Below are 21,680 nucleotides of genomic sequence, written 5' to 3' on the forward strand. Positions count from 1 at the left end.
AAGGAAGAAATGGAGAGACAAGGTTTTGCTATAGATGGATCATGAGATGATTGGCTCTCGCAGTAAAGGGATAACTATTGTGTGAATATTCAGAAAGGCTTTAGTGATGTGTAACTATGTTATTGTGGTTTAGATGCCCTCTGTTCTCCCCACAGTTCCCATTCCCCCCTGTATTGTTGCCATCAGACAGCCTGGGCTGTCTGGGACAGGTACAAAGAAGGCTGCACATGTGTCCCTTGCATGGGGCAGTGGGGAATGGAAAAGCTTGGTGCTTAGGGGGTGCAGCATGACAACACCTGACCCCCAATCCAGTTATAAAGCAGTCTGCACTGATAAATGGCAAAGAAGAGCCGACTGACAGACTTTGGGTGGGGCCAGGGCTGGCTGATGCAACCCTCAGGGGTATAAAAGATTCAGCACCCATCTTGAAGATGAACCGGCCACATGGTATGGACGAAGGGCAGTTCCCAACACTGCAAATTTTCCCTTATGTAGTCCTTTGCTGTATTTTTGTCAAGGTTTAATAAACCTTTTTAAATTTTCAAAGTGAGCAGTCATTTCTCACAGTTTCAGGTCAAAACAAACATCAGCACGAAGCAAATCACCCTTTAATCCATCACCAAACACAGGCTACGGACAGCTCTTTTCTCCTCAGCACCTTCCAGCTGCCACCAGCAGCACAAAGAAATCACAGAGCAGAAAATGAGACGCTGCCACCAGAACAGACTTTATCTGTACAGCCACGAGGTACAGAGAGATCAGAGCACAGGGGGGTACTGTCACGGCCCCAAGCAGCAGTGCCCCACCCCAAGGCCCATTGCTGGCAGCACTGGGAGCCTCTGGAATGCCCCCAAAACCATCTCCCCAGTGCCAGAACAACAGAGGCTGGTGAGCAGAGTCCATCCTGCTGCTTTTTGGATCTGGGTCATGGCCAGTCAACTCCTTGCCCGGCCAAGGTGCTCCTTGAAGCCACCTCAGAGTGGTCCAGCACGTTTCAGCATTGCTCTGCTCCCAGCCTGCAGAGAGGAACTTGACCTTTCCCAGGCCCCATGAACAGAGGCAAAGCTGGGCATGAAGGAAGAGACCCAGGGAGATGAGGCCACTCTACACCAGGACATGTGGGCTTGCTGCTGGCCCTGCACTAATTACCTGATTTAATTTGATCCCTAAATGCTTAATACTGGTGTGCCAGGCAGATGTGATATTCAGGGTGCATGAGGGGAAGGTGTGAATGTCCCCCAGCACTCTGGTCTCTCTGACCCAATGCTGCAAGTCATTGTGGTCTCAAATCATCCCCACCCTCCCCAGTCATTGCTTTGTTTTTGTGGGTTTCCCTGATGGATCTGCAAGACTTTGCACTCATGGTGGGGAAAAAAACAATTCATTCACATTTTAGGTTATATATATAGAAAAGGAAGAGAGTTCAACAAAGTGGTTGTTCTGGGCTGCAGAAAAAATGGTTTGAGGGGCATCAAGTGGGTCTGAAGTGGAGAGGCAGCCAGTGGTCACTGCATCCCTTCCTGCCTTTCCTTCTCACTGCTTTGGCAAAACCACAGGGGGAGCCCCCACCCTTCTCTGTCCCACAGCACCGTGAAGCAGAGAAGAGGATGACAAGGACAAGCCAGTGATAAATCCAAGCGGAGCTTGGCTGGACCTTCCCCACCCTGCATCCCAGAGAGGTTACAATGGCCTGGTACCCACCTCCCCCAAATTCCCCTGGGAGGCTGCTGGAGAGCCCAAATCCCCAAGCTGCCTCCACTCCCACCAACTCCACCTCCCACCAAGACCCTTCAGTGCTGCTGAGCTTCTTGAAGTGCTTGGTAACACCTTTTCCAAAGGATTCGGAAGGGTCTCTGGAGGAGATGGAGAGCACAGGAGGAAAAGAGGCTCAGGCTGGCAGAGATGATGCAGGGGACTAAACAGCAGCATGTCAAGGGTGGTCCAACACAGGAGATGAGGAGACCACGCTGTTTTGTTGTGAAACAGCAGTTCAGTGCTACCTGCCTGTGAGGCAGCAGCTCCATCCGCAAGAGGCTGCCCCTGGCACAGCGGCATCTCCCTGAAAGACTCCTCATGGAACAAACCACTCAATCTTAGACTGCCTGACAGCACTGGAAGACAAAATCCTGAGATACCAGAGGCACCACAGGCAGGTACAAGAAGAGCTCACAGCTGCTGGTGGCTTTCCAAGACAGGGCTCCCGGTTCACAGTGAGCTCCAAACCAGGCTGCCCACAGAGGATGGCGTGGCTGCACCCCTGGCAGACCCCTTGCTCCCTCCTCAGGTCCTGCAGCCCTCACACCTCACCTTGAGCTGGATCTCACAGGCACAGAGGGGCCGCCCAGCTGAGAGGGGAACTGATGGGCAGCCAGGGCCCTGCCCGGAGCACAGGGGGGCTCCTGCACCCACCTTCACAGGGAGAGCTGCTGAGCACCTTGGAACTGAGCCTGGTGAGGAGCAGGGTGCTCCAGGGCGGGTCTCAGCAGGGCAAGGCAAAGCACCTGGCTGCTGGGGAAGGGGTGTTTGAGCAGCATCCCTCAGGAAGGTGCTGTCATGCCTGAAAAGGCTGTTTCCATACTGGCACTCGGACAGCACAATGCAGTCCATCTGGTGGGCACTGGGATCCGTGCTGGAGCCCGGCTGGAGCCCGCTGTGGTGCACTGGAGCTGCCCCAGCCTGCAGGAGCCACGGCTGTGAGAACCACTTCTCCTCTCGGGGCACTGCCTGCTCCCCCTCCCAGGAAAAGCTGGGCTCTGCATGGCCTGCCAGGGGCTGTTTGGGGAAGCCACCATGCCCTGGCAGCTGCCTGGCTCCTAAGGGGGCAGGGAGAGCAACCTCCACATCACAGAGCTTCCCATCCCCAGCGAACAGGGACTCATGCAAGCCCTGGGCAGGGCAAGGAAAAGACTGGGAGGGGATTGGCAGCCACAGCCCAGCCCCTGGGGGATTCTCAGGGCTGCCACCTGGCAGAGTCTGGGACTCCAGGTATGCTCCTGCAGCTTCCAGCTGTTTTGGAGCTACGACCAGTGAAGCCTCTGATGGGCAACTGGCTGGGTTTGCCTGGAGAGGGACACTGTGGCACAGAGTCCCCAAGGTGTTTGAGCCCACCAGCTGGCACCCAGGCTGGCTCTGAGCAGCAGGAAGAGTGTTATCTAGAGGAGCAGAGAGGGTGGCTTCTGCCTGAAGGGCTTGGTCTGCCAGCTGAAGTGCTGCAGAGGATTTGCTGCTGGACATGGGGACACCCAGCGCAGTCCCTGCCACCAGCCTGGCTGGGTTGAACAGGACCTGCTGCTCTGGCTGGGCAAAGCTGCCCTCAGAGGGAGCAGAGCCCATGGAGCTCAGAGCCCCCTGGCCTCCCCATGTGCCCGCTGCCTGGGGCTCTGCTGGGAATGCTGAGCCAGCTGCCCAGCAGCGCTGGAAGTCAGCCACAGCACTGCTTTCCTCATGGCAGCGTTGGAACTCCAGGCTCTTTCCAGCACCCTCCCTGAGGAGCACCTGCCCCACACAGGATGGCACCTTGGTGCCAAGCCCCTGAGCTGGTGGCTCCTCCTGTGCCCCCAGGCTGAGCACAGCCTCCTCCCACTGCTGCAGCTCCGTGCTGCCCGCGTTCAGGCTCTGGCAGGCGTTTCCATCCACCTCACTCTTCTCAAAGAGGGTTTCAATGACCACCAGGAGGGAGTTGCTCTCCTCCTTGGCACTGCTGGTGTCCTCATTCTGGGTCAGCCCATCAGGCTCAGGGATGAAACCTGGCAAGGAGAACTGAGGCACGTTATCCATGTGGGAATTGTATATGGATGCATCCTGCTTCATCATGGCCCCAAGGAGAGAGTTGGGGTCTACCAAGCGCTGCTCTGAGTTGGAGTTTGCTTGCACCTGCAGCTCCTCCTTGGCTTGGAACGAGTCCAAGAACCCAGGAAGGGCATTCCCATACAAGACTGCTTCCCCCGTGGCAAAGCTGAAAGGCAGCTGCAGGTTTCTCTTGTGGAGATGTTCCTCGCCTTCTTCATTCCTTCGGCGTGGAGGCAAAAAGGGATGGAAAAACAGCATGAGCAGCTCCTCCAGGCCAGGCAAAACCACCCTTCTAACAGCAAGGGGGTGGAGAACTCACAGCCCTGCCCTGGCTTTTCTAGAGGAAAAGGGGGCTGGATTGGGCTGGCTACAAGAGGGCTCTGGGGAGCCCACAGAGAGGTCTGCATCGCTCAGGAGGACAAATGCTGCAAAGTGCCAACCTCACCTCCCCTTCCCTCCACCTCCACGGCCTCTTCATGCCTCGGGCAGCCCCCCAGGCCCAGAGCAGCTGAAGGGGAACAGCAATACTCACGACAGGGCTCGCTGGCGGGCGATGATGCAGTCGGGCCTGTCCCCTTTGTAGACCAGCCGTGCGTTGGCCTGCACCCACACCCAGCTGCCCCTCTTGGTCAGCAGCCGGAACACCGTCAGCCCGCTCTCGCCCGTCTTCATCACTGGGGCAGGGACACAAAAGAAGTGCCACAGACACAGATCCTCCATGGGGGCAGACAAATGACATGTGCAAGATGCCACGAGGTTGGGTATTGCCTCATGGCCGTGCTACAGGGGCAGGAGATGCAGCATGCTGTCTCTCTGCCAACTCCCTGAGCTCATCCAGGAGGAAGAGCCTTTGTCACAGCTGCTCCAGCCCCAGGACAGACAGCACCAAGGAGCAATTATACACCCAGGCCAGAGCCTTGAGGCACCCCACAAACACCCCCCCAGCACTCACTTCTCACGTGGTGCTCTGCGCAGTGCATCATGTCGGCCGCGTGCACAAACTGGTATCCGGACCCCCTCCTGCACAGCTCCACCTCCGTGTATCCCAGGACAACCTTCCCCCTGGAGACAGCACAGCAATGTAGTGACACCAGGGATGCATCCCCCACAGCTGCACCCCACTGGCCAGACCCCACTTTTGGTGGGGCAATGCTCCACCCTGGGCTGAGCTGCATCCCCTGTTCCACAAAGCACCCAAACCACAGCAGACAAGAAGTGCTGGTGCCCAGTTAACCTGCTCCCCCCGTGTTACTGGGGGCCTGCAGTAGAGGGACAAATACATCAGGCCATGGCAGCTGGGTCAGGTGTTCCTCATCCCCACCAGGTCTAGTTTTCTGTCCAGCACCAGGATTTTGCCACAGGGAAAGTGTGAGATGCCTTACCGGGAATCACAGGCCATGGGAGTGAAGTCCAGCTTGTGCTTTGTCTGAAAGATCAGCGTTTTGGTCCGGAGCTCCAGGATGGAGAGAGGCTGGAGGAGTGTGGCAATGGCAAAGAGAGCAACTGGGGACTTGTCTGCTGCTGACTTTTGCTGCCCAAGAAGGAACTTCAGGCGCCCACGGAAATTCAAGGCCTTACATGGATTAGAAAACATGGGTGTGAAGCAAACAGGGTGGTGGGAACTGGCTGTGCTCTCATCCCTATAGGACACAAGAGGCTCTGCGGGCACAGGAGGAGCAGAGGGGTGTCCCAGCATTACCAGGAATCCCGAGGAGTTATCCAGCAGGCAGCGGAAGCGGCAGGTGAAGCTCCTCTCCACAAAGGATTGCTTCTCAGCACGGAGGCGCTGCGAGCCGGCAAGCAGCGGCTGCTCAGGGGGAAAAGCTGGAAAAGAAAAGGCAACAGGAAGTTTTCCAAGTTGTGCTGCACAGCCTGAGCTCCTGGATCAGAGGTGCTCGAGTGATCCTGCTGCAGGATCAGCCTGGCACTCACAGTCAGCAGCATGCACCGGGGGCCCGTGCAGCTGGCGGCGGAAGGCGGCCCTGTCGTCCGCATGGATCAGCTCGTACACGCTCTGGTAGATGAGATCCGACTGGAATGACAAAACAGAACAGCGTCTGCTCCTGGACAGCCTGGCAGACGTGTCAGGAGGAGGACAGGGCAGAAGGTTTCCCTTCCTGAGTACTAAAAGTGCAGGATTGAGTGTGAAGAACAGGCAAACTCCAGCTCCTTCCCCTGCCACAGGAGCTGGCCGCCTTTGGGAAGCTTTGCTCTCCATCTGCACCTCCTTCCCACACCAGGACTGCATCCATCTGTTTCCAGCCAGGAGAACACGGTGCTCACCTGGTGGAAGCCCAGGTAGTCCTGCACGGTGGGGGAGATGTAGAAGATGTATCCGTCCCCAGTCACGGCAATGACAAATCCATTGAGTGCCTGAAAGCAAAAGTTCAGTCCAAACTTACTCTGCCCAGCTTCCATCCAGCTGCTGAACCATGAAATCCTCCCAGCTTGTTGGATGTTCCTTCAGCATCCTTCTTCCCCAACAAGGAACCCCACAAAGAGAGACAGCACTTGGTAGCCATGCAAGGTCCAGTTCAGTGGAGTTTCTTGTTCTCAGCACAAGCAATGATCCAAGCTGGACTGACCACTTTCTCCAAACCCCCCATGGAACCCCCTGTCACTGCAGGGCAGCTCCTGCATCAGGAGGGACCAGCTAAGGAGAGGTTCCGTGGAGGATCTGGAGTCCTCCTTTCCATCTGGGAATAGCTACACTCTCCTAGGGCTGTGCTTTGGACATGATCATCCTCGTGGGTCCCTTCCAGCTCTGGATATTCTATGATTCTGGTGACCATTTCAGGCTGATTTCCCTCAAAAGCAAAGCACTGCACTAGATAGTAACTCATACCTCCTGTTCTTGACTGTGATATGTTTAATTTATTAGTGAATGGAAGGAGAGAAATTAGGGAAAGAACACCCTAAATGGAAACCTAGCATACAGATCCGGCTTGCTGAGGGACTAGTCCCTTCCCTTTGTGTGCTACAGCCCCCTGAAGGACCCCAAGCCAGAGATTTCTGCAAATCACAATATATGCTTAAAATCATCTTCGTGGGGAGGAAAAAACAGCCACCAGACAGCTCAGCAGGGGGATTTCTGTCACAGTAACATCTCATAAGCTCTCCAGATGCCTTCAATCACCCCAGCCTGCCAATGCTCTGATGTTGATGGCTCAACAAATTGCCATCAAATGGTCCAAACCCAAAGCCCTGGGGAGTGCTCAGGAGCAGCTCCAGGCTGGGGCAGCCACGCGCTCCCTGCTGGTATCCAGCTGTTCCTCTGTGACCATCACACTCACACACAGCTGGGACCCTGGGGGACCTCGTGTGGTGCAGGATTCACTGCCAAAAGTCACACCGAGCTCCCAGGAGTCACTGCCTCGCCAAAACCCCACATGGAGGCTCCTGCTGGGGGTCTGCTCACACTGCCTGCTGCCTGGAAGGCAGGGTCCTGCAGGAGCAGGGCTGAAGCGACCAAAGCCAGGCTTAAAGAGAGCCAAGCATCCATCTGCCAGTGTTTGGAGAGGTGGGAGAAGAGGACTGAAGGCCCAGAAAGCCTACAGGAGAGTTGAGGGTGGCACAGGGTGTCCAGAGCAGCTGTGGCTGCCCCTAGATCCCTGGAAGTGCCCAAGGCCAGGCTGGATGGGGCTTGGAGCAGCCTGGATGGTGGAAGGTGTCCCTGCCCATGGCAGCTCATCACAAGATGAGCTTTGAGGTCCCTTCCCACCCAAACCATTCTGGGATTCTGCGAGAGCCCAGGCACAGGAGATGGCAAGAGCATGGAATGATTGAAGGTCTTGGCCAGACTCATCCCTACAGAGCTCACACGATGCCCCAGGTAGGGCAAGGAGTTCCTGGGGGATGTTTTGTCCCACACTCTCAACATTCTCCTCTTGCCCTTTGCTAAAGATAATGAACCAACCCAGCACCTTGGGAACTACTCAGGGATCCATCCTCACACCACCACATGACATCCCTGAACCTCCTGGCTGGGATGGAGCTCGTGTCCATGAGATGTAACACAATCAAAGGGGCAGCAAATTGCAGTGGGATGAGAGGAAACATTGGGAATGGGGATCTGGACCCATCCCAGCCAGGCAGTGCCACTGATCTCTGTCCCCAGGAACTCAGTGCCTGCTGGAATCACAGTGAAGCAGCTCTGGGCAAGGCAGGGTCTCTTCCCACTCCACAAAAAGCTCCAGAGCAGTTTGGGCAGACCCCAAATGACCAAGCCATACCTGGAGCAGCAGCTCTCCTTCAGGGAACAGCTCCCTGTCACCCTGCAGCTCTGTCCATCTGTCCCCTCCTGGAGGTCTGGGCTGATCCACGCAGTTGCCAACGTTTGAAGCTGTGGCTGCAAGTGAGAAGGCAAGAAATCAGTGTGGAATAGGTGTGACCGTGTTCACAGCGGTCTGAGGATGACAGGAAGAGATGAGGGTCTGACTCCATGTTTCAGAAGGCTTGATTTATTATTTTATGATATATATTACATTAAAACTATACTAAAAAAATAGAAGAAAGGATTTCATCAGAAGGCAGCTAAGAATAGAATAGAAAGGAATGATAACAAAAGCTTGTGGCTTGGACTCTGTCCGAGCCAGCTGGGCTGTGATTGGCCATTAATTAGAAACATCCAACATGGGCCAATCAAAGATCCACCTGTTGCATTCCACAGCAGCAGATAACCATTGTTTACATTTTGTTCCTGAGGCTTCTCAGGAGGAAAAATCCTAATAAAAGAGGATTTTTCATGAAATATGTCTGCGACAGAAGAGGCAAGCCAGGAGCTTCCCGCTCCTCCTCCCCACCCCAGGGCTGCTCATACAGCTGCTGGGTGGAAGGAGTGACCATCACTGGGAACTGGCACAGAGCCCACTCACAGAGCCATGCCCAGCTTCTGGGCTGCCCAGGCTGGAGAATGTCAAGAGCCAGAACATCTCTGGCTGTCCTGAGCAACCCAGACTCCTGCCAGGGGTCTCGGAGACCCTGGCACAAAGCCCAAAATTCCTGTGGTTTTGATTATGACCCGTGGAGCAAATTACCAACCTTGTATGAAGATCAGCAAGCCACGACAGTTTAGGTAGAATCTTAGTGAAGTTATCATGGCGTGGAAAAGTAGATTTTAGGGTTTTTGGTATGGGGGTTCAGGAGGCAAGATGGAGGGAACTGAGTGTGTCCAGACTTTCTCCTTCTTCTTCTTGGCCTCCATCTTCTGCTGTGATGTTGGCACTTTTAGATTGGTTTAGAGTAGAAGCTCACTGTCTAACATAGGTGATAGGCATTGGAAAGTAATTGTAAATATTGTACGTGTAGTTGTTTTTAGTATAAAAAGATAACACCGCCCTGGGGCAGGCAGAGTGCATCAGACTGTCTTGCTGAGTGGACCTCGGCAGGGGAGAAGAAAATTTTTTATAGATAAGATACAATAAACAACCTTGAGACCGAGAAACGAAGAGCCCTGACTCCTTCTTCAAGTGCCAGGCTGGGAAAAGAGACTTTCCAACTTTTCTCAAGGTCACTGTGAGCAGTGAGAGATCCCGACACTGAATCAGCCTGGGGAGCTCATGGCAGCAACTCCTTGCTTCTACTCTAAACCAAACTCTAACATCACAGCAGAAGTTGGAGGCCAAGAAGAAGAAGGAGAAAGGCTGGACACACCCAGATCCCTCCATCTTGCTTCTTGAACTCCCATACCTAAAACCCTAAAATCTACTTTTCCACTCCGTGATAACTTCACTAACATTCTACTTGAACTGTTGTGGCTTGCTGATCTTCATACAAAGTTAGTAATTTGCTCCACAAGTCATAATCAAAACCACAAGCATTTTGGGCTCTGAGACCCCTGGCAGGAGTTCTGGCTGTGACAATTCAGGAGCTGCCTCATGCTTCAGCACTGGATGCCTTCAAGGTAACACCCCTGGGTGCAGCCATCCTGCTGCCCTGTTTGTGTGACCTGGAGCACCACAGGACTCCCACAGAACCAGCTCTTCAGGGAACAGGAATGAGCACAAAGGCTCCCAGGGACATCTCCAGCACGATCCTTTATCTGCTGATTATCACTGAAAAAAAACCTCAAACCAGCAAAAGGATGATTTTCAAGGCATGTTTTTGCACCAGCTCACACACAAAAAAAAAAAAAAAAAAAAAAAAAAAAAAGAGAAAATCACAGAAAGGCTCAAAGCAGCTCCTGCTCCTGTGTAGGAACCACCCCACCCCTGCCACCACCAGCAGCTTGTGCAGCTCCCTGAGGTCTGATACCCTATGTAATTCACATCCCAACAGAGAGCACTGCCTGCCCAGCTCAGCCCTGGGTGTCAGGTGGTGCTGGATCCAAAGGGAAAAGATCCTCTGAATTCTGGATATGAGGAGGCACCTCAAACCATCCATACATTTAGTTTTCTCCATGGCAGAAACTCTCACTACAACACTGAAATGCTTTAAATGTTTGTTTGGTTTCTTCTCTGGTAACCAAAACCAAAACAATTTGGAATCTAAAGAAGTTTCACATGCAACTGCTGATCTGGGACACTTTGCTCTGCAGAAAAAAAAAAATGGATTGGCACGTTTGAATTCAAAACTAATTTGAAATGAAAGCATCGCTGGGATGTATTCACTCCTGGAGCCTGAGTGCCAACAAGCACCCACCCATGGAGGTTTCATCATGCAGGGCATGGATGCAGCAGGGTGAGGGTATCCAGCTGCAGGTCTTGCACAAGGTGACACAAACTGCAGTGCAGAGGGTGCTCTGGAGCAGAGTCAGCCCTCATCTCCATGGCTGCCAGAGCTGGGACACTTCCTGCTCCCTCTGACCTTCAGCACTCCTTGGAGATGCTCAGGCAGCATCCCCACCTTGTCCATCAGCCACAGCCTCTGCTCTTTTCCATCCTGTGCTGTCAGACCTGCCTGCTCAGGGCATGTGAGACCTCTGGGCAAGATGAGATTCAACAGAATCTTTGCTTGGAGACACCAAGCAAAAAGTGTGATTGCCATGTGATCCCCAAGGGAAAAAATCCCATCTGGACCACGTGGCTTCAATTTGCACTTCATGGAGCCTAATAGTTTCAAAATGAAACATCGATTCTCATTTAAAATTTGATTTCTTTTGAAGGGCTCACTCCTCTCTAAAGCATTGAAATGAGGCAGGCTGGCAGGGGATTTCAAAAAGAAACAAGTTCTCCCAAAATAAAGCTCCAAAAGGGCACAGAACTTTTTGAGAGCATGCACATCCTGAGAGCATCTGGCCTCCAGCTCTCTCCCAGTGTACACCAGCAGCATCTGCAGGGAAAGCTGGGGAGAGCTGCTGTGGCTTTCAGAATCCAGCAGGGAATACCCATTTTGGGCTTTCCAGCAAAATTTCTTCACCTCTCCCACTGATCTCAGGAAGGGGCTTTTAATCTCCCACCAAAGGTGCTCGCTTCCCCTTTTCTCAAGCACAGAGCAGTCCATTTCTGCACAGCTGAGCTCAAAAATCCTCCAGAATCTGTCTCCCATGGGACACACCTGACCTGGGGAGAAGGTCTGGAGCATGGAGAGAGGGCAGGAAAACTCGAAGAGATGTTGTGTGCCCCCAAAGTGCTGGCGGTGTGGAGCAGCTGGTGCTCACAGCCAGGGGGCCCTGCTGTTCCTGTGGCTCTCCTCCTCCAAACAGGTCTCTGAACTCATCCTCACTCAAACTGCCAAGAACCATCGGGATTGGGAGCAATCCCAAGCAGAGGACTCCAGGCCCATGCAACCACCAAGGGTACAGAGGCTATTCCCAGTCACTTTTTTGTTGTCTTACATATCAAGAGTTCTATTATCATTATGGTGAAAGGGTTCCATACCACCAGAGTTTCGTAACTCCTCGATGTTTCTTGTATGCAGCTCCTCTCAGCACTGACTGTTCCTGGTCCTTGCAGTAGTCATCATCTGACTCCAGATCCCACCAATCCACTCTTTTATACCACTGTTCTTACTTGCTACAGCTGTGACCTGTTAACATCAGGCCTGCTCCTAATCTTTAGTAATTGGTCCAGCTACAACTCGTCGGGGGATAAGATTGCATTCTATACCACCTTCATTCACCCATAGTGTATCCCCCGACACTTTTTGACTTGGAAGGGAAAACCCCAACATTTTAACCATATCCCAGCTGACTTACAACACAGGAAACCTCACGTGAGGGAGGGGGTCACTCCTGAAACAGCCCCTTGCTTGAGACAAGATGGGGAGATGACACCCTCTGGAATCCCACCTGGAGCCATGTGTGACCATGTTCACAGGGGTTTTCAAATGAGGGAAGGGACGAGAATGTTGACTCCATATTTCAGAAGGCTTGATTTATTATTTTATGATATATATTACATTAAAACTTCACTAAAAGAATAGAAGAAAAAGTTCTCATCAGAAGGCCAGCTAAGAATAGAAAAGAATGAATAACAAAGGTTTGTGGCTCGGACAGAGAGAGAGCCAGCTGTGCCGTGATTGGCCATTAATTCCAAACATCCACATGAGACCAATCACAGATCCACCTGTTGCATTCCACAGCAGCAGATAATCAGTGTTTACATTTGTTCCTGAGGCCTCTCAGCTTCTCAGAAGGAAAAAATCCTAAGGAAAGGATTTTTAATGAAAATATGTCTGTGACAGCCATGGATCCCCCAGCCTGCTGCAGCCAGGTCTGCAAGGGGCCAAGGGCTAAGATGGACTGGAAACAGTGGCTGGCTAGGAGAAGAGACCCCCACGGGCTGCCAGGCAGCACAAAGCAGGTGAGAAGCTGTATTAAAAGCTGGCTAATTCATCCCATTTAACACACTCCTTCTAATGGAGCAGTTCAGACTCCCACACCAAGCAGCTGAGATCACAAATTAATGGGATTAAAGGCAACAGGTCCAACGTGTATCCAATCTATAATATACCCACAACAACAAAAGTAACTGGGTAAAAGGACAATTCCCTTTTGCTGTTTTTGCCCAGTTTTTCCAATCTCCTGCAGTGCATCTTGGACAGTTAATGGGAATTAACACATGGATGTGGTGCTTAGGAACATGGGTCAGTAGTGGGCTTGGCAGTGCTGGGTTAATGGTTGGACTTGATCACAGAGGTCTTTTCCAAGCTCAGTGATTCCATAATTCCATGAAAAAGACCGTGGCAAAAGCCATCTGCATTACCAGCTAAGTCCCAGGCATCTGCTGGGGCAGTGTGGTCATCACTTACATATTCAAAGTGCTGGGGCTGTGTGTAATTTTTAAGACAGTAGGGAAAAATCCAGCTCTGTTTCAAACCCCAATACCACCCAGAGCACTGCAGGTTTCCTGCTGCTGGTGTGATCCCCAAGGACTGCAAGGTGTTCACTCAGCCAGGGAAGATGCCAGACAGGATCAGCAGAGGTTCCAGCATCAATGAATCAGGATGGGCCCCATACATCCCCAAGAGCACCCCTGTCACAGACATCTTTTGTGAAAAATCCTTTCCTTACGATTTTTCCTCCTGAGAAGCTGAGAGGCCTCAAGAATAGAATGTAAACAATGGTTATCTGCTGCTGTGGAATGCAACAAGCAGATCTTTGACTGGCCCATGTTAATTGTTCGTAATTAATGGCCAATCGCAGTCAGCTGGCTCAGACAGAGAGTCCAAGCCACAAACCTTTGTTGTCATTCTTTCTTTTTCTATTCTTAGCTAGCCTTCTGATGAAATCCTTTCTTCTATTCCTTTAGTATAGTTTTAATGTAATATATATTGTAAAATAATAACTCAAGCCTTCTGAAACATAGAGTCAAATCCTCGTCTCTTCCCTCATCCTAAGACCCCTGTGAACACGGTCACACACCCCCTCTATGGGTTGGCTTTCTTGCCTCTGCAAGGAGGTTCCTAAGCCCTGCAGAGGAGGAAAAACTTCCAGCAGGACAAACAAAAAGGAGCAGAGTCATCTAATCTCTTCACTTGTTCGCCCATCACATTCCCAAAGGAAAATGTGACAAGGCAGCCATGGAGGCTAGAACACATCCCTTGCCTCTGGCATAGATTTGGTGCTGAAAATAAAAGGTTATTGGTAACAACCCCAGAGCCAGATCTGCTCTCTCAGACTGGGTTACACTGACAAGCTTCACCCATGGCAAACACTTCTCTTTGAACAGGCCCTAGAGGTGCCTGGCATCCAAAAACCAGGAGCTCCTCCAGCAACACCGAGCCACACACAACCATTTTTGTCTTGGATCCAATCCCAAACCCTGTCAAATCAGCACCAACCTTTGCCTCCTCAGCTGCTGAACAAAGGCACGGTGCCAAGCAGAGCAGACTCATGCCATCCAAGTGAGACAGACAAATGCCAAACCCACGGATTAGAAACTCCGTGGAAAAGTCACTCAGCGTTTTCTGAGGAGCGCAGAAATGCCCTGGGGAGCGCTGGCATCCCCAAATCCACACCAGCCTCTCCAACCTGCTGCTGCAAACCTTCATTCCACACACTCCTGCAGGATCTTGCCCAGGGACAGATTTGGGCTTGACTCCTTTCACTGCCTCAGACCCCTGCAGCTCCGGCCCAACAGCCAGCTCTGGTAACAACAAACAAAGAGGAGATGAATAAAAAAAAGCTAATTTAGTGCTGATTGCAGCGAGATTACCCAGGGAGACCTGCTGCCAGCTGCCCTGCAGCACAGCACTGGGGAGGGAGCTGGTGAGACCAGCACCAGAGTGGGGAAAGGACCTGGTGAGGCCTCCTGAGCGCCAGCCAGGTGAGCTGCATGGGGAGGCAGCCCACTGTTCACTGTTTGCTAGGAGCTCTTAGATATCCCAAGCTTTGCCAGACTCCAGTGTGGTCTCACACCAGGACAGGGTTTTCCATGGATTCTGAAAGAGACTGGGTTAGGTTGGATGCTGGGAAAGAATTCTCCCCTGTGAGGGTGGTGAGGCACAAATTACCAAAGCAGCTGTGGGTGCTCCATCCCTGGAAGAGTTTCAGGCCAGGCTGGACAGGGATTGGAGCACCCTGGGATGGTGGGAGGTGTCCCTGCCCATGGAAGGGGTAGAATGGGATGAACTTCCTTCCAACCCAAATCCGTGTGGGACTCTGATCCTCTCTTCTCCTAGGAAGAAGACATGGCAGCACATTTCCTAATCACACCCTCTCCACCTCAGAGAGCATTTTAAGCCCAATTTTCTCGCTCACCCTTGGCAGAGCCACATCTGCAATCCCAACATCTGCTTCCTTTGCTACAGGAACCGTAGGACACACAACTCTCCAGCTAGCTGGAGCTTTAGCAAGCCACTAAAATCCATCCAGGCTTTTATGAGATCTCCCTCTTTGCAGCCAGTCACAGCACAGAGGGGCCTGAGCATCGTGGCAGTTGGCAGCAGAGACACCAGCTTTTCTCCTTGGGCTCTTGCTCTCGTCAGCAGTGTCACTCCAGATCTGTCTGGGAGGCTGTCACACACAGGTCCAAGTAGCAACCACTGCAAATTGGTTTGCAGACAGAGCTCAGCACAAATCTGGCAGTGAGGCCCAGCCACTGTTGACACGAGTGACAAAACCTTTAAAGCGCCTTTGAGGCAGAGGCAGCGATAGCACCAGAGCTGTCACCGCTACCCAGGCTGGGCAGAGCTCGGGCAGACCAAGCCCCGAGTCCCCTGGTTTTGTGCAGGGAAGGCTGAGATCCCAAGAGAGAGCTGTGCATCACCTGCAGTGTTTGCCCTGGGGCACAGGGGAGTTACAGCGTGCACACCTGTGATGGCGTTCACAGGGGCTCTTGGATTGCGGGAGAGATGAGGATCTGACTCCATGTTTCAGAAGGCTTGATTTATTATTTTTTGATATATATTACATTGAAACTATACTGAAAGAATAGAAGAAAAAGTTCCATCAGAAAGCTAGCTAAGAATAGAATAACAAAGAATGAATAATAACAAAAGCTTGTGTCTTGGACAGAGAGTCTGAGCTACCTGTGACTGGCCATTAATTAAAAACAACCACATGAGACCAATCACAGATCCACCTGTTGCATTCCACAGCAGCAGATAATCATTGTTTACATTTTGTTCCTGAGGCTTTTCAGGAGGAAAAATCCTAAAAAAAGAGATTTTTCGTGAAAGATGTCTGCGACACACACCCTGAATCAGTTCCTGGAAGCATGGAAGGAGCTCCCAGAGCTTCCCCCTCTAGCCCCGAGGCTTAGCATTTCCAGAAAACTACTAATTAGTCTGGTTTCTCCTTAAAGCACAGACAGAGGAGAATATTTAAAAGCAAAGCAGACTCAAAGGACAATGCAGTGAGTCACCACCCTGCAATGGAAACCAGGATCCCATGCAGAATATCAAGTCCTTTTCTTGTATCCCCTGTGGAAGCAGGCACAGATACCAGCACCCAAACCCACTGTGGTTGTCTGTCGCAGACATCTTTTTATGGAAAATCCTTTCCTTAGGATTTTTCCTCCTGAGAAGCTGAGAAGCCTCAGGAACAAAATGTAAACATTGATTGTCTGCTGCTGTGGAATGCAACAGGTGGACCTGTGATTGGTCTCATGTTGGTTGTTTCTAATTAATGGCCGATCACAGTCAGCTGGCTTGGAGACTCTGTCCGAGACAGAAGCTTTTGTGATCATCCTTTCCTATTCTATCCTTAGCTAGCCTTCTGAGGAAATCCTTTCTTCTATTCTTTTAGTATAGTTTTAATGCAATATATATCATAAAATAATAACTCCAGCCTTCTGAAACATGGAGTCAGATCCTTGTCTCTTCCCTTAACCTTAACACTGTCACAGTTGTCTTCTGCTCTGTCCCACCCTAAACACTGCCCCAGGCTCCTACACCCCATTAAACAGGTCTGTTCCACAGCACCCATGCTTCAGAAATACCAGAAAAGGTGGAGAAGGCTGGAAGCCCCTTCTCAGATTTCTCCTGGTGTTAGCAGCCAGACAAGATGCAGACAACACATGGAAGCTCCACTCTAGGGCTGGAGAAAATGCAGCACAAGGGGAAAAGGAGCCTCAGGGCATCACCCTGAGCCTACTGTGCAATTGGTTTCTCAATTGCCTGGAGATAAGGCAATTACCACTCTATCAAAACATCCATCTCTATCCTGCCTGGAGATAAGGCCAGGCTTGGACTGCGGGTGAGGATAGGGATGCTCCTCAGATGATGCCTGCTGCAGAAGAGCCAGCACAAAGCACAGGACAGCAAACCTGAGGCAGAAAGCAGAGCACAAGGGGTGCCAGCACGTCCCCCCAAAATTCCCAACAGGACACACCAGCAGCATGGGGCTGCTGTGACCTGCAGCTGGCACGGGTCTTCACCAGGCACACCTGAGACCCAGGCCAAGCCTGATGTATCTGGGATGATCTGAAGTCACACAAGATGAACTTCAGGGCAGAGCCAGGGGAAGGAGCTGGCAATCACAGGCAAGTGGCCAGATGGGAATAATTGGCCTGGCAGAATGGGGCTGCAGAGCCCCTGCAATGCCAAAGGCTTTTCCAGAGCTGCTCTCTTCGCTGGGAAGCACACGCTGAGCACATCCACTGGGAACCAGCTCTTGCTTGGAGGCACAGGTCCCATCTGGAGAGTTTGGCACAGGAGTCTCCTCCTGGAGCCCAGCATCCCAGCTGGAGAGGGCCCTGGGAGAGCCCAGAGGAGTGGGCACGAGGGAAAAACCAAGGGAGCCAAGTTTAGCCAATCTGCCGTGGGGAGAAGACACAATAGGAGCCTCTAAATATAAAAAGCTGCTGCTGCCCTCCTGCCCCATATGCTCTGCATTCCCCAGTGTCCAGCTCCCATTCCATCAGGCCCAAGTCACTGCAGAGGGGACATGTCCATATCCACGTGTGCTGGTGACTCCTGGGAATGTGGTGACTGCCCCCACCCAGGCTCTGCACCATATATAATGTTAAAATTTATTAAACACACACTGTAACTGCAATAATAATAAAGAGTTGAAGAAGGAGGGAGGGAGAAGGAATATGGAATAAATATAAGAATACCAAATATGGAATAAACAAGGAAATACAGAATATGAAATACAGTAAAAGGGAACATGTAATACGTATTATATCATGAACATTCAATTATTTAGTGAATTTCATTTTAAATTGCCGTTCCAGTCAGATGAGGGAATTGTTGCAGTTCAGCAAGACACAATGCTTTACCCACCTCTCTCTACTTCCCCACAGGGTGCTGGGAGTGTGACACAGGAGGAGTTTTGGACATAAAGGACATAAAATAAAGGCCGGCTGGATTTTTGGACATAAAGAATGGCTGCTAATGAGATGGAGGAACTTTGCAGAGCAGGCCCCCAAGTGTCTCCCACCATCCATGGTGACATTTTCCTGCCAGTATCAACATCCAAGGGCCTGCTCCTATAACTCACCATCACGCTTCTCTCAGGAAACACAACCTCCCATCTCAAAGCTTGGGGTGGAATGTCACAGACATCCTTTATGGAAAATCCTTTCCTTAGGATTTTTCCTTCTGAGAAGCTGAGAGGCCTCAGGAACAAAATGTAAACAATGATTATCTGCTGCTGTGGAATGCAACAGGTGCATCTGTGATTGGTTTAATGTGGTTGTTTCTAATTAATGGCCAATCACAGCACAGCTGGCTCAGACTGAGAGCCAAGCCACAAACCTTTGTTATCATTCCTTCTTTTTCTATTCTTAGCTGGCCTTCTGATGAAATCCTTTATTCTATTCTTTTAGTACAGTTTTAATGTAATATATATCATAAAATAATAACTCAAGCCTTCTGAAACATGGAGTCAGATCCTCATCTCTCCCCTCATCCTGAGACCCCTGTGAACGCCGTCACAGTGGAACACAAGCTGTGCAGTGGGGATCGATCCCAGGGGCTTTCCCCCCTCCCAGCACGGACACTCACCCCTCAGGTAGCTCTTCACCCTCAGGTAGCCCACGGCCAGGCGGAGGATGGAGAGTTTATCCAGCCTGGAGCGCACATCCTCGGGGAAGGGCAGCAGCCCCGTCAGCTTGCTCAGCTCCTGGTTCAGCCGCTCCCGGTGCCGCTTGGAGGGGTTGGACTTCACACCCTCGGCAGGGGGGGCTTTGGGGCTGCAAGAGGCACAGGAGAGGATAATCAAACTGGGATTGTCCAGCAGGCTCTTTTCAAACCCAGCACTGGCTTTGCTGCAGCCGCAACAGTGAAATTATTAAGATTTTTACACACACACAGACACACACTGCTCCTCTTAGAAATCACAGAATCACAGCGCGGTTTGGGTTGGAAGAGACCTTAAAGCTCATCTTGTTCCATCCCCTTCTACTATCCCAGGCTGCTCCAAGCCCTGTACAACCTGGCCTGGAACACTTCCAGGGATGGGGCAGAATGAGATGAGCTTTAAGGTCTCTTCCAACCCAAACCATTCTGGGATTCTGGGACTTAAACAAAGGGAAATTGCATAGGGTGATTTAGGGCACTGCACTGTGAAAAGAGCCTCTCTTAAAAAAAAAAAAAAAAAAGTTTTGTTTTCTTCCAATATTCTGATTTCTGTCCCTTTCAGATAGGCATTTCCAAATTAAACCAGCATTTGATGCCAAACTTAGGAGGAACAGTGTCCAGGAGAGCAGCCTGAAGCCTACACGAGGTCCCATCTCTGCGAGCTGCACTTATTTCACCCACCCTAGCCAAAACCCCAGCACAGCAATAAGAGCTCAGTTAATAACTTTAACAAGTCCTGGATCTCGCCCTGTGTCCTTCATTTTTTAACGCCAATCTGAATTTCACAGCTCAAAGGCAAACCCAGATCTGCAACCCCTAACACGCAGCTCGTTTGGTTTGATGTAATTTGTCTAACCACAAACTCGCAGCCTCTCTTCAGGAAGGAGCTTTGGATAACAGGACCTGCCAGTGTGTAGCAGCAATTTAAGCTCCCTCCTCTACCACCACTCTCCAATCTCATCTGGCAGGGCTGCTCGCATGTGTGACACGAGAGGAAATGAGCATTAAATGAAATGCACCGAAGTGCCTGTTGAATTTGCAGCTCAGGGAGAGACTGAGGGGTCTTTTAAGGCTGAATGGAAAACTGCAGCATTTCCCCAGGAAAGCTGGAGCCTGCTGGGTTGTAAGAGCTGCATCAGGAGGGATATCCCCTCTCGCAGGGAGGCTGGCACAACCCAGCTCCAAACTAGTCCACACAAGCTGGGTAAAACACACTGGAACTGTTTACAAAGCTGAAACACTTTTGAAATCACAGTCATGCACCAGGAAGGGGAAAAATTAAATTAGGTTTCAGAAAATTTGTCTGAGATTCCTCAGATATCCTTTAAAGTCTTCTGGCCACTCACCATCCAAATCCAGCTCCAAACAGACAGAAAGAAGAGAAAATGGGACTGGTTTGTTTTTCCCCAGCTGCTCCTTGAACGGGGGAAGTGTATCCCTTCTGCAAGCTGGCAAGTACCAAGGGAGATTACTCCTGACAGTGGGACTTGCCTGAGCTGATCTATTAATTCTCAAGAAGAGTTTTTTGAAGTCAGTAAGAAGGAGAAGCCCCTCAGCCCATCCTCCCTGTCACGTCCCACTGCCACCAGCCCTGCTCTGCCTGGCCGCTCCCAGCAGGATCCCGCTCCAAGGTCTGACCCAGCACGGAGAAAATGAATCTCTTCCCATTCCCAAGGCTGACCTTGCAGAACTCAGGGAATGAAGGCCCTTCTGCTCCAAAGAGACACCTTCTCCTGCACCCTGAGATGCACAAATCCAGCCCAAACCCTCAGGCTGGTGTGCTGAGGGCTGGAATCACCACTCCGAGATGACCAGAAGACAGGTTTGTGGCAAAACAACCATCCTTCATGTTTACACAACAAGACTCTCAATTAAATACCCAAGAGAGGCTCAGGGTCACCTCACCACAGGTTTAAAGTATTGATGCTCCCTCCTTCATCCTGGGCTTGAACTCAGCTCATCCATGTCCTTCCCCACAGCCTCCCAGAAACAGACACCCACCTTTAGCTCCTACACACCTGGAAAAGCTGAGCTTAAACAGGCTGGTGGGACTTGGGAGCTAGGGAAGGCATAAGGGAGGCAGGAAACACCGGCGACACCGAGGGGGATGTTATGCAACGGCTACTGAGCAGCGTGGTAATTAATAATTACAGAATCCAGGTGTTTTGGTAATTACTAATCGCTGTACGATTGATTTAGGCGGGCACCAAAAACAACCCAGCCTGCAAATCACCGCCGAGCGGCTCAAACTCCGCGGCGAGCTTACGGGGGACGAGCATCTTCGGGATTTCTGCTCTCCCACCAGCGTGCCGGAGCCGGCAGCGCGTTAGCTCCAATTAACCCTGATTAAAACCCGGCAATCCAAGCGTGCTGCTGCTGCCGCTGCCTTTGGCTCCCCCAAAGGCACTTCCCAGAGCCCAGCCGGGCTCTCACTGCCCCGTCCCACGCACCCACCTCTTGGGCACCGGCTTTCTCCTCTTCCTGCCCGCGTACATCCCCGACAACACCGGCAAGAACAGCGGCGACAGCGGCACCGCGCCCGGGGCGGGGCTCCGGCCACCGGCACCGGCCACGCCCCGACCACGCCCTTGGGGACACCACGCCCTTGGGGACACCGAACCCACGGAGCGCGGTGCCTAGTGTCATAAATGAGGAGCTTGACACTTCTTATTTATGGCACTATTCAAGCAGCCAAGGTTAAGTGTGAGCAATGCAGCGCTGGGTACAGCGGGGGAAGTTTTCCCTCTCCAGCTGCACACCCATAGTTGAGGTTTACAGGTATTTATTTATAGGGGTGCTCATCAGCTTTCTCAGCAGTTTCTATTCCTTATTTTTACATCGCAGTTCTATATGCTGTTGTGATTTAATTTGTCTCAGGATGTATCCCAAAAGGAGCATCCACAGATGGTGGTGGTCCGGTTTCGGAGAGAAGAAAGACGAATCCTATCTGGTGAAGTCCAGCTCCCCAGATGTGGGTCTGTCGC

General features: G+C 51.5%; 1 protein-coding gene across 2 annotated transcripts; it reads right to left on the minus strand.

The window, feature by feature from the left end:
• Positions 1-1,263: 1,263 nt before the first annotated feature.
• Positions 1,264-21,280, minus strand: LOC135450705 (uncharacterized). 2 transcript variants are annotated; one of them, XM_064719129.1, is made up of 10 exons: positions 21,151-21,280; positions 18,622-18,809; positions 8,022-8,137; positions 6,073-6,162; positions 5,722-5,821; positions 5,489-5,613; positions 5,172-5,362; positions 4,742-4,851; positions 4,322-4,463; positions 1,264-4,009 (listed from the first exon to the last, which is right to left on the minus strand). In XM_064719129.1, exons 1-10 carry the CDS (start codon positions 21,189-21,191, stop codon positions 2,281-2,283), a joined length of 2,832 nt encoding a protein of 943 aa, XP_064575199.1. In that variant the 5' UTR covers positions 21,192-21,280; the 3' UTR covers positions 1,264-2,280. The 2 variants fall into 2 exon arrangements, with proteins under 2 accessions (XP_064575199.1, XP_064575200.1); XM_064719130.1 differs by lacking the exons at positions 18,622-18,809; positions 21,151-21,280 and adding an exon at positions 8,830-8,957.
• Between the last annotated feature and the right edge of the window lie 400 nt (positions 21,281-21,680).

This window comes from Zonotrichia leucophrys, chromosome 7, assembly GCF_028769735.1.
Source record: "Zonotrichia leucophrys gambelii isolate GWCS_2022_RI chromosome 7, RI_Zleu_2.0, whole genome shotgun sequence".
NCBI classification, from domain to species: Eukaryota; Metazoa; Chordata; class Aves; order Passeriformes; family Passerellidae; genus Zonotrichia; species Zonotrichia leucophrys.

What these genes read in the sequence shown, in the direction of transcription:
- LOC135450705 (XM_064719129.1), bottom strand. Translation starts at nt 21,191, where the DNA reads ATGTACGCGGGCAGGAAGAGGAGAAAGCCGGTGCCCAAGAG. An exon ending in GGTGAAGAGCTACCTGAGGG is followed by an intron (nt 8,138 to 18,621) that starts GTGAGTGTCCGT and finishes TCTCACTTGCAG; the next exon opens with CCACAGCTTCAAACGTTGGC. An exon ending in CCCGGTGCATGCTGCTGACT is followed by an intron (nt 5,614 to 5,721) that starts GTGAGTGCCAGG and finishes TTTCTTTTCCAG; the next exon opens with CTTTTCCCCCTGAGCAGCCG.